The 12,475-nt window shown below is 42.3% G+C and overlaps 1 protein-coding gene across 1 annotated transcript in view; it reads right to left on the bottom strand.

Annotated features, from left to right (window-relative positions):
• Positions 1–12,475, bottom strand: part of NID1 (nidogen 1) — an 88,859-nt gene that overhangs the window by 57,258 nt on the left and 19,126 nt on the right. Inside the window, exons 3-5 of the mRNA XM_001156001.7 lie at positions 11,679–11,905; positions 8,131–8,513; positions 4,506–4,655 (exon numbers count right to left, since the gene is read on the bottom strand). Of these exons, the coding sequence (XP_001156001.1) occupies positions 4,506–4,655; positions 8,131–8,513; positions 11,679–11,905 (760 nt within the window). The remainder of the gene's footprint in view (positions 1–4,505; positions 4,656–8,130; positions 8,514–11,678; positions 11,906–12,475) is intronic.

Raw genomic sequence — 12,475 nt, 5'->3', positions numbered from 1 at the left:
TTCAGAAGAAGAAGAATATCAGGGGTGACCTAGAACTAAGGGGACCATAGAATTTATCACATTTGAGAGTAAAAGGAGGATGGGCATGGTGGCTCATGCCTGTAATCCCAGCACTTTGGGAGGCCGAGGCAGGCGAAACACCTGAGGTCAGGAGTTCAAGACCAGCCTGGCCAATATGGTGAAACCCTGTCTCTACTAAAAATAAAAAAATTAGCTGGGCATGATGGCGGGTGCCTGTAGTCCCAGCTACTCAGGAGGCTGAGGTGGGATAATCGCTTGAACCCGGGAGGCTAAGGTTGCAGTGAGCCGAGATCGTGCCACCGCACTCCAGCCTGGGTGACAGAACAAGACTCTGTCTCAAAAAAAGAGAGAGAGAGAGTTAAAGGAGCGCGGAATTGCTCATTTCATTGGGACAGCAAGGCTAACCTGAATGGCCCTGGGAGTATAGACATTTGCCTGCCTGATCTATAACACACTTTAATAAACACTGTGAGCTCATATACAGTCCTACCACCCAGCGTTAGCACTGCCAGTCTGAGTCTTGGAGCCTCAGCCAGCACAAGCCACACAGACAAGTACAGAGTCACCGCCCAGGCTACACAGGCATGCCCTCTGAACCAGAACCAGCTTGGCGTGTCTGGTGCTGCTTGTTCCATTTAGACAATTGGGAACAATGGAATTGAGACCTACTATGACAAATTTAAAAGCCTCCTTAATACCTTGACAATAAATTGATCTGGGATACCATTTTTGCTTAAAAAGTTACATTCATAATAAATGTTGGCATATACCTGGGGGGAAACTGCTAACAATGGTTAACTCAGGGCAAACGTGGTGAATTCATTTCCTATAGTATAAATTTTTATAATTTTTGAGTATTTATAACTTGCATATATCTATTATTGTTTAAACAGGAAAAAAAATAACTAAAGAAATTAAATTGCTCTTTGTTGTATCAAATAAGAACACTGAAGGTTACTGTATGGCCCAGCAATTCTAATTCCTAGGTATACAGCCAAGAGAAAGGAGCACATATGTCCACACAAAAACGTGAACACAAATGTTCTTAGCAGCATTACTCACCAGAGCCAAAAGGAAAACAACCCAAATGTCCATTAACTGATGAATGGATAAACAAAATACGGTACCTCCATTCATTAAGGTATTATTTGACTAGAAAAAGGCATGAGGCTGGGCCTGGTGGCTCATGTCTGTAATCCCAGCACTTTGGGAGGCCAAGGCAGGTGGATCATCTGAGGTCAGGAGTTCGAGACCAGCCTGGCCAACATGGCGAAACCCCGTCTCTACTAAAAATACAGAAAATTAGCTAGGCATGGTGGCGGTCACCTATAATCCTAGCTACTCAGGAGGCTGAAGCAGGAGAATCGCTTGAACACAGGAGGCAGAGGTTGCAGTGAGCTGAGATTGCACCATTGCACTCCAGCCTGGGCAATAAGAGCGAAACTCCATCTCAAAAAAAAAAAAAAAAAAAAAAAAGAAATAAAGAAAGAAAAAGAAAAAGGCATGAAATACTGATATGGGCTAAAACAGGCATGAACCTTGAAATCGTCATGCTAAGGGAAAGAAGTCAGACACAAAAGGTCACGTATTGTACGATTCTATGTGCATGAAACGTCTGGAATAGGAACACCTATAAAGACAGAAAGTAGGTGAGGGCTTGACAGGGGCTGGGGGCATTTTGAGAAATCAAGAGTGACTACTAATGGACATGGTGTTTCTTTTGGGGGTGATGAAAATGTTCTAGAATTAGACAGAGGTAATAGTTGGACAACTTTGTGAATATATTGAAACCCACCAAATTGTATACTTTAAAAAGGTATGTGAATTATATCTCAGGAAAACAAAAACTGAAGGAAGAGGGAAAACAAAGGTTACGTTGCATTGTTTATATTTGATGTGGTATTACTTTCAGTTATTGATTGTACATATCTTATTTCTGTTCCTAGATTATGATCATCACAGGGTCAGGACTTTCACACCCAGCCCCTCACAGGTTCTCGGCAGAGTTTTCTTTATGTAGTAAGTGCTCAGTGAATGTTGTTGAATAGCCCTAGGCAGGGGCTGCCACCTGGGGATCAGCTGCGTTCTGATGACCTTTCGTTGGGTTCCATACGCCCAAACGGCTCAACAGGTTCTCTGATCATCCAGGACATATCCAACAGAGTCATTCTGCACGCATGTTGTGTCATTACTCCGGGGAACACTGTGAAGTTAGCTGGCCAACAGCGCATAAAGGTATCCCAAGAACAATCAGGAAAACAAGCAAGAAGGCCAAGTTAAGAAACCAAACAAAAAATTTTCCACCAAACTTTGAGCTAGAAACATTTTTTTTTAAGTAGCAAGAATCCAACAAATATTTAAACCACAAATCTATGCCAGGGTGTGTATATAATGTCAAAATATGTGGCTGAACAGTTTGTCATATCTGAGCTGGCTGCCAAACACAAACTGTTTAGCATTTCAAGCTCTGATATTTGGGGTAGAAAAGGCTAAGAGTTTGCTCTTTAAGAATAAGCTTTTATTGTGGATTTTGGAAGCTTCTCCTGGGGTGGAGAAGATACAAAAGCCAAGCCTGAAACAAAGAAGCAAAGGCACACCACCCCTGGGGTGATGGGATTTAAAAGAAAATCAAAAACAGTTTAGAAGTTAATAACATCCCCTAAAATTAATAAGTAAAGCATACTCAATTGTCTTCCATTGCTGAAGGTAGTATTTTTTAAAACCTCACTTTATCTAATGGGGACACAGAAGGAAATGATTTTTTGTTTTTAGCAACTTGAAATCATAACAAATTTAATTGTAACTATGGCAGGTAGGGGGTCTGAAAAGCAGAAACCATTCCTCCAGTTGACTTTTATTTAGTCAAATTTTGCAAAGCAATTGAAGTTCCACATTAAACACACAAGGAAAATGACCCATGACAAGTGAGACAATTTGTTGGCATCTGCTATGGCTTGAATGTCCCCTCCAAAACTCATATTGAAACTTAATCCCCAATGTGATAGCATTTAGAAATGGGGCCTTTCTGAGCTGATTGGGTCATGAGGGCTCTACCCTGAAGAATGAATTAATGCAGTCATGGATTAACAGATGAATGCGTTATCACAGGAATGGGACTGATGGCTTTACAGGAAGAGGAAGAGAGACCTGACCCAGGATGCTCAGCCTCCTGTACCACCTCTGCAGAGAGCCCCCACCAGAAACAAGGCCATCACCAAATGCGGCTCCCTGATCTTGGACTTCTCAGCCTCCATCACTGTAAGAAATAAATTTTTTTTCTTTATAAATTACTCAGTTTCAGGTATTCTGCTAGAAGCATCAGAAAAGTGACTAAGACTGCATCTGAAGGGAGGAACGTTTAACATGGTGGGGTTTTGCCATTTTTGTGTTAATTCTGGAATTAAGACAAATTCCAGCCTCCCAGATGGTGCACTGAGTGAACGTTACCAGGACCCCCAGATTTGCACAGAAAGGATTCTCCTGACCATCTGCAAGCATCCAAACCAGTTGATCCTTTTGAGGGCAGAGTTTAGAATGGACATGGGCCCATAGCCGAACCCATTTGGAATTGGCACCCCAGCATTAACCATGGTGCATCTCTGATGCTCAATTGTAACCACGCTATGACTTCAGGAGCACCAGGAAAGAGAGACAGGAGGGAGAGGATGATGGGATAAACTTTACTTGCCACAGACTTTGGTCTAAGCCAGCCTTCTGTGGCCCTGCTGGGGCTTAGCAACCATTAAGATAGGTCTGGCCGGGCTGGCTGGCTCACACCTGTAATCCCAACATTTCGGGAGGCCGAGGCAGGCAGATTATTTGAGGTCAGGAGTTTGAGACCAGTCTGGCCAACATGGAGAAACCCCATCTCTATGAAAAATACAAAAATTAGCTGGGTGTGGTGGTGCACATATGTAATTCCAGCTACTCAGGAGGCTGAGGCAGGAGAATCACTTGAACCCGGGAGATGAAGGCTGCAGTGAGCCAAGGTCACACCACTGCACTCTAGCCTGGGTGACAGAGTAAGACTCTGTCTCAAGAAAAAAAAAAAACATAGGTCTGTGAGCAACACAACATAAAATTAGAGAGACTCTAAGAAAAAAATACATGAAAGAGATTTCAAAGAAGTGAAGGAAAGTGAGGGACATAAACAATTCTTTGTCCAGGCTGCATAATTTTAACACTACGGCCTTTGTGGCCACACACCAGGCAGCTGTGAATATGGGCTCCCAGTGACTGTCCCCTGAGATGGAGAAATAGCACAGGAAAGAAAGACTTTGCCATATTTGAAAAATGGGCCTTCCTGGGGGATGCCTGTAGAGAATGTGAGAAAAAATGAGGAAAGAGAGACCATGTATGGCTGCCATAAGAAAAACTCTACACACCTACGGAGATGTGGGTAAAGCAACATGGAAAACGAGCACCAAAACAAAAACTCCGCTCCTCCTTCTCCCGCATGAAACGAACATAGAAAAGCAAATTACCTTCTGCAACACATTGCCTGCCATTGCCCGTATAGCCAGCGACACAGCTGCAGCAGAAGCCCGTGGCGTAGTCCCTGCACTCTGCGTGCACCGAGCACTGGTGTCTGTTGTTAGCACACGTCTGGCGGGAATCCGTGTTATAGCTGAAAACTGGTCCAAGAAAACAATTGCACACCTGTAAGCATTTCATGCAGCTCTAGCCCGGTGGGCTCTCTCATCTAGGCACCCTCAAGCACTGCAGGGACTCACACCTGCATGGGCAATTCAAGGGACCAGGCTCACTACAGAAGATTACAATCCCCTACAGGTAGCCACTTAAATAGTTACGTGAGCCTGGGCAACATGGTGAAACTCACATCACTGAGGCAAACAGGTCTAAAAGGAGTTGAGAAATCACAAGGTGATTATTAATTATTGAAAACTGCTAGAATCTAGTGTACTTGGCATCAATATTAGATTAGTGCTATCCAATAGCAATCTCAGGATGGTGTCCATCCAAACTAGTGAGAACAATGAGCTTCATGTTTGGGGGGACTCTTAAAATATATATTAAAACATATATAATATATATGACCTATGTTATATAGGTCATATATAATATATATTACCTATGTTATATAGGTCATATATAACATAAATATATTACACATATGTAATATATATTAAATATAAATATATGACATATATGTGTAACTATATATGTAAATATGTACATATACATATATGTAAATATATAATATATATTTACATTATATCATATAATATATATTTACATTATATATTTATATATACATTATATATTTACATTATAAATATTTATATAATATATATTTACATTATATTACATTATATAAAATATAATATATTATATTATATTACATTATAACAGATAAAATATATTTATATGTTATATAATACAGTATATACTACATATAATTATATGATATAATTTTTTTAATTTTTTATTTTGGTAAAATATATATAACATAAAATTTGCCATTTTAACAACCTTAAAATATGTACATATATTTTATCCTCCTTCCTCTGCCTCCCAAGTAGCTGGGACTGCAGGCGGGTGCCATTGTGCCTGGCTTATATTCTTTTTCATTTTAAATCATCCCCCACTCCACCCCAACATACACTTTTCCCTGAGGAATAATTTGGAAGCACTTACACTCAAAAGCTGAACAAAAATAATGCCCTAGTCACACCTGGGCTAAAAAGCCTTTGACCCAAGAAAGAAAAAGAATGTCTCCCTATTTTAAATTTCCACATTCCAACTTCGTTTTATTAGAATCATGAACTGGCTCATTATATTTAATAATCCAGAGCAAATTAATTTGGAATGAAATTCAAAAGCACAAGAGGGGTAAACTTTCAGAGAAGATAATGATCCCATTCATAATTGACTGTTACGAGTGAAGAGAAAAGCAAAGTTTAAACCCAGGTAGACTCTACGAGTCCTACATACTCGGAAGGGAATTTCTGGCTTTATAAAGACAGCGTTTGGAGCCGAGCACACTTGAGCCCTGAACTGAACACGTGATGCCGCTGATTACTTAAACTCCAGCTGTGGGCAGAGCTCTCAGGGGTCATTATGGCCTGTGTACATGTGAACTATTCAAATAACACCAGGAATGCACTACTGGCCACAGAAGACTGACCTTTCTCTTCAACATAGGGAAATAACTGGGGTAGAGGGACAGGAAACATCTGTTTTAGACACAATCTGCGTTCAAATCTAGGCTTTTTTCAGTCTTAAGTAATACACTGCCCCAAGTTGTTGGGCTGGATATGGTCTCATTCAAATGTGATGGCTTCACAAATGAAAATTTCAGAGATACCTAGAAAGGGTGGAGACAGGATGGAACTCAAAACCCAACATATGCAAGGAAACACACCCAACACATCTGGGGGAGATGACTCCAAAACCCACGGCAGAGTGGCATGTGCTGAGCAATGTAAGCATCACCCCAGGAACCCAGGGTGCAGTAGGAGAACCCTAAGACATGAGCCCCTGTCCTTGTCCTGCCACCAAATGGCAGCTTCTCCATTTCCGTGCCTCAGAAGTAAGTGAGCACGCCAGCCAGTAAGCACCCCATCTCGTCCACAGTTTGGGATACTAGTGAGAACAAGCGTGTATGGCTACTGCTGTGAGATAAATCAGAACAAGTAAGGGCAAATAAAAATGAGTGAACAGTGTGGAATGGGCCAGACTTCTCTAAGAGTTTTATGATCATTCCTTAGTAGAAAAGCAGCAGACAGCTGCAATAAGCTTATCTAAAGGCTTGGACTATCCCATTTATATGAGTCTTAGTGGATTCCGTATGAAACTAATGTGAAAAAAAAATAATGAGGACAGTTTAGTTGGAACATCTTTTTTTTTTTTTCTTGAGACAGAGTCTTGCTCTTGCCAACCAGGCTGGAGGGCAATGGAGCGATCTCGGCTCACTGCAACCTCCACCTCTCAAGTTTGAGCGATTCTCTGGCCTCAGCCTCCAGATTGGCTGGGATTACAGATGCCCGCCACCACGCCCGGCTAATGTTTTGCATTTTTAGTAGAGGCAGGATTTCACCATGTTGTCCAGGCTGGTCTCCAACTCCTGACCTCAGGTGATGCACCCGCCTTGGCCTCCCAAAGTGCTGGGATAACAGGCATGAGCCACTGTGCCCGGCCAGAACATCTTTTATAAGACAAATGAAAGCATCCAGGAGTTCTATTTTCCCTCAAAATGTAGCAAAAATCTGATATAACATAGTTGACCAGAAAATGTACTGTAAAACTTTTTTTTTCTTTTCGAGGCAGAGACTCACTCTGTTGCCAGGCTGGAGTGCAGTGGCATGATCTCGGCTCACTGCAACCTCTGCCTCCCAGGTTCAAGCAGTCCTCCTGCCTCAGCCTCCCAAGTAGCTAGGACTACAGGCGTGTGTCACCATGCCCAGCTAATTTTTGTATTTTTAGTAGAGATGCGGTCTCACCATGTTGGCCAGGATGGTCTCAATCTCTTGAGCTTGTGATCCACCTGCCTCGGCCTACCAAAGTGCTGGGATTACAGGTGTGAGCCACCACCTCCGACCCTATTTTTTTTTTAAAGAGTATCTACTTTGATATATATATATATTTTTTAATCTTCACAAACCAACTCTGAAACTGACGGGACCTGGGAAGAAAAATAATCAACAATTCTAATTCCAAAACCAAGAGGAAATAAATGTCAAAGATAAGCTTCATAGACAGCCAAAAGAACTTCTAAAATGTTTTTTCAGGTGGATGAATACATTTCTGATCTGAGAAATCACAAGAAAATCTGACTTTCAAAACAATTCTAACGGATGTTTTCTCTTTAAAACACACAGAACGGAATACTAGGAAACTTGAAAGAAGACACACTCAACAGTCTCCAAAACCATGGTCCTAATCCCAAAAGATCACTGAGCATCTCTGAAGCCACTGGGCATATAACACCAAGGCTCCACGGCTGTGAGAGTTCAGCCTCTACTTTCCCAAGCTCTTATCTTTACAAACCACCATGTAACGCTCACAACTGACATCTCCCCAGCAGTACGCCTGTCTGGAAGCCCACACATCCAAGATCGTTACCAACTGCAACTTAAATGGTCTTACCAACTCCTGTTTCCTCAACTTCATCCACATCTATGACCTGAGGTTGCTGCTGGTGAAAAGTCTCCACTGCCAACTGGAAAGACCTGGTTCTCTCTGTGGGAGGTCCAAGGGGCCTTTCGGTAGCTGCCCGGCGCGGGGAGAGGACGCTGGGCACACTGTATGTGTCAGCACCTCCCCTTCTCAGAGCCTTGTAGGAGAAGGGCGTGGTGCCCACATCCTCCAGGCCCAGACGAGTGGTCGCCAGGTCATAATCTTCATCCTCATCATCATACTCTGCCCCATCTTCAGTTCCGAGGATCACATCTGCAGGCACCACGCCATTGGTGGTGACTGGACTCCCAATCTCAAACACCCAGACACCCTGCTGCCCAGAGTTACTACTCCTAGGAGGAAGGACAGGCTTCTTAGAAACAGGCCAGCAACCCACCAACAGCCACCACCACCCAAGCAGAGGGAGCCCTGAGGATCTGTGTTGGTCTGCAAGCCATCACCTGCAGCTAGGACTGGAGAGTGGAAGGGCACTGGCCGTCATGTCTGGGCATCATGTGGCTGAGGCAGTCTAGGGCTGTCTGGTGAGACTGTGTCCAAATGGGCACAATACTAGCACAAGCTCAGTCCCAGCCATTCCAGAGGTGTGCTCCAGGGACACTATCAGGACTTAAAATTCAACTTGCTCATCCTAATTGCTGGTTACATGCTCTACCTTATGAGCTAAGGTGGCTCATAGGACTGACAGTGGCTTTAGGACTGAAGTCATTCATGCTCTCCACTATCTCTTTCCATGACATGGTATGATACAATTGAAAATACATGTTTGGTCTCTGTCCTCACATTCTGAAACAAGAGCTCCTACAGCCTTTGGAATTTCTGGAGTGATAAGAGTGTCTTTTGTAGGCTAATGAGTTGACTGATGGCTGGGAGCTCCTAGACAGTTTCAGGATGGGGGCTGGTGGCCAGAAAGACCAAGGCATGATTAGAGGGTTGGAATGTCCAGCTTTCCCCACTGCCTCCAGGGAGGGGAGATGGGCTGGAGATTGAGTCAATCACCAAGGATCAGTGATTTAATCAACTGTGCCTATGAAATAACACCACCATAAAAACCCTAAAATGATGGGGTTCAGAGAGCTTCTGGGTTGAACACATCAAGGTGCGGGAAGGCTGGTGTACTCAGAGGCGGCATAGAAACCCTGCCCCCTTCCCCATACCTTGTCCTATGCCTCTCTTCCATTTGGTCGTTCCAGAGTTGTGTCCTTTAGAATGAACTGGTAATAGTGAAGCATTTTTCTGTGTTATGTAAGCCATTCTAGCAAATTATCAAATCTGAGGAGCATGCCATGGAAACCCTCCATTTATAGCTGGTTGGTCAGAAGTACAGGCGGAAACACAGGACTTGGGACTGGCATCTGAAGTGGGGGCAGTCCTGTGGGACTGAGCCCTTAACCTGTGGGGTCTGCACTAACGCCAGTGCTAGAATTGAACTGAAGTGTAGGACACCCGGCTGGTGTGCAGAGAATTGGTTGGTGTGGGAAAAAAAAACCCACCCATTTGGTGTCAGAAGTGTGAGTGAAAACATTGCAGACGTGGTTTTTTAGAAATCCCAACTCCAGGGCCGGGCGCGGTGGCTCACACCTGTAATCCCAGCACTTTGCAGGGCCGAGGTGGGCAGATCATGAGGTCAGGAGATCGAGACCATCCTGGCTAACATGGTGAAACCCCGTCTCTACTAAAAATACAAAAAATTAGCTGGGCGTGGTGGTGGACGCCTGTAGTCCCAGCTGCTCGGGACGCTGAAGCAGGAGAATGGCGTGAACCCAGGAGGCAGAGCTTGCAGTGAGCCAAGATCGTGCCACTGCACTCCAGCCTGGGCGACAGAGCAAGACTCCATCTCAAAACAACAACAAAAACAACAAAAAAAGAAATCCCAACTCCATTGGCTGTGGGATCTTGGACTAGTCTCAGTTTACCTTTGGTGCTTAAAGGATATGGTGAAAAGCAAATGAGATACAAAAATCCAAAAGCATTTTATAACTATAAAATATAGTAGAATATGCCTAATCTCCACGTCTTCGTCCACCATTTTTACCATTCTTCTGTGTCTGTGATTGGAAGTGCTCCTATCAGAAATTACATGAAATAATTATATTATACGATGGACAGAGGGGACATACATTACTCAGTGGAAAATACTGAGCAAAACAATGGGGTGGGGTGGGGATGATAAATCACAAAAATCCTGCATAAATAGGATGTCTAAGCAATTTGTCTGCCTGGGATTCAAGTAAAGACAGTGGTGTGTGGGAGCTTATATGTACTAGCTTGTGAGAGCTGGCTGTTAAAGCTTTAGGAATTTTGAAAGCCAGTTATTAAACACAGCCATTCTAAACAATTAAATTACATGAACTTCCAATTAAACAAGTTATATTTTTTAAAAGGAAAAAATATTCAGAACTCATCATATTCTAATCCTTTTACTACTGTCCATGCTCTTGAAATTATATATATTAAACCTATTTTATCTTTATGGTGAGAATATATATAATGGTGCATGTTTTCTGAACTCTTCGTTGAGTGACATGACGTTAATAACTTGAACTTGGCCATCGTAGGAGTATTTACATCACAGAAATAGGCAAATGCTATAAATCAGGTTCCTCTGCCCTCATAAAACCAGTTGTTAAGCATTTATCAGCACACCACTAAGTGAAGGGCAGAGGAATTCAAGCTAGATTTGATGATATAAAATTAAAAGGTGGTTTTAGGGGATTCACTCTTGGTTTTTAAAGAATAATGGGAGAGGAAAGGTTTTAATTTTCAAAATCCAATTTGGGCTTTTCCCTCTTTTGTCAAATTCTACAACATAACCTGAGAGCACTATTTCTGTTGTAAGAATATTCCCCCTAGTCAATGTGAAGGAAAAGGTTTTCTCAGCCTTGAGATCAAAGAAGGAGATAGGTTTGAATAACCCTTATTTCTAACAGTGTTTATAGACAAAATGGTAAAAACTGTCTTAAGGCCGGGCGCGGCACTTCATGCCTGTAATCCCAGCACTTTGGGAGGCTGAGGTGGGCAGATCACCCGAGGGCAGGAGTTCAAGACCAGCCTGGCCAACATGGTGAAACCCCGTCTCTACTAAAAATACAAAAATTAGCTGGGCATGGTGGCACACACCTGTAATCCCAGCTACTTGGGAAGCTGAGGCGAGAGAATCACTTGAACCTGGGAGGCAGAGGTTGCAGTGAGTCGAGATTGTGCCATTGCACTCCAGCCTTCCAGCCTGGGCAACAGAGTAAGGCTCTGTCTCAAAAAAAAAAAAAAAAAAAAAAAGAACTATTTTAAATGAGGATGATATCTAAAAACTAGGATATCTGTTCATTCTAAAAATCCATTTCCTTAAGTTCATCAGAAAAAGAGTATCTCATAATATAAAAACTATATGCAAAACTTAAATCCATAGGAACATTTTTAGGTAATGATCTATAATACACATTACATTATCCACATTAAAAAATATTAAGAGGAGAATCTACTGAAGAACAAAGAAAGCATACTTGGCCAAATTTTCAATTGATTCTCTGTCATTAGCAAATATGTTATAAGCTCCGTTGCTCTTCCATAAGAATCCCACTGAACCTTGACTGAACGCAACCACGGCAGGAACTTGGTTGTTTTCCTTCTTTGAGAATGTCGTATGGAACTGCAGACCATCCTCAGGATAAAGGAAAATGGCATAGGAGCTGGAATCAGAGGAGGCTAGAACCGCCTGGAACGTGTTTCTCTGTGAAGATGAGTTAAAATTCAGTTACTTGGAAAAATATCTATAGATCTTAAAATGTGTTATTCGCCAGACTATCTACAAAGCGTACAGTGCTGTAAAGCGATGGCAATATTCTCACCTTATTCTAAAAGAAGGACTTTTGTAGCAAGAACCTAGGATTCTGGGATAGTTCCACTGAAATATCCCTAAGGCTACATCAACATGACATTTTCTGATTAATTCATAAATATCTTCTGCATAACTGTGGCCCTAAGGTTAACCAAAAATTATACAGATGGTACCTCCAGATGGTGGTCTAAAATCTCATGCAATTTAGGAAATTCTTACCCAAAGAATTTGTTTCCATGGCTGTTAACATATTCAACCACATTCATCATTTAACAAACATTTATTGAACCCAAGCACCATACAGTAGAAAAAACAAAACAAAACATGAGATTTGGGAGAAAACAGACCTGGATCCAAATCTTTGCTCTACTCATTATTATGTGACTTGGGCGTGATACTTGAGTTCCCTAAGCCTCGATGATTGCATCTGTAAAATGGAGATAAAACCACCTCCTTCACAGA

The sequence above is a fragment of the Pan troglodytes genome, chromosome 1 (genome assembly GCF_028858775.2).
Source record: "Pan troglodytes isolate AG18354 chromosome 1, NHGRI_mPanTro3-v2.0_pri, whole genome shotgun sequence".
In the NCBI taxonomy this organism is placed as follows: Eukaryota; Metazoa; Chordata; class Mammalia; order Primates; family Hominidae; genus Pan; species Pan troglodytes.
The sequence above is the reverse complement of the archived record's forward strand: the minus strand, read 5'-3'. Positions and strand labels throughout refer to the sequence as shown.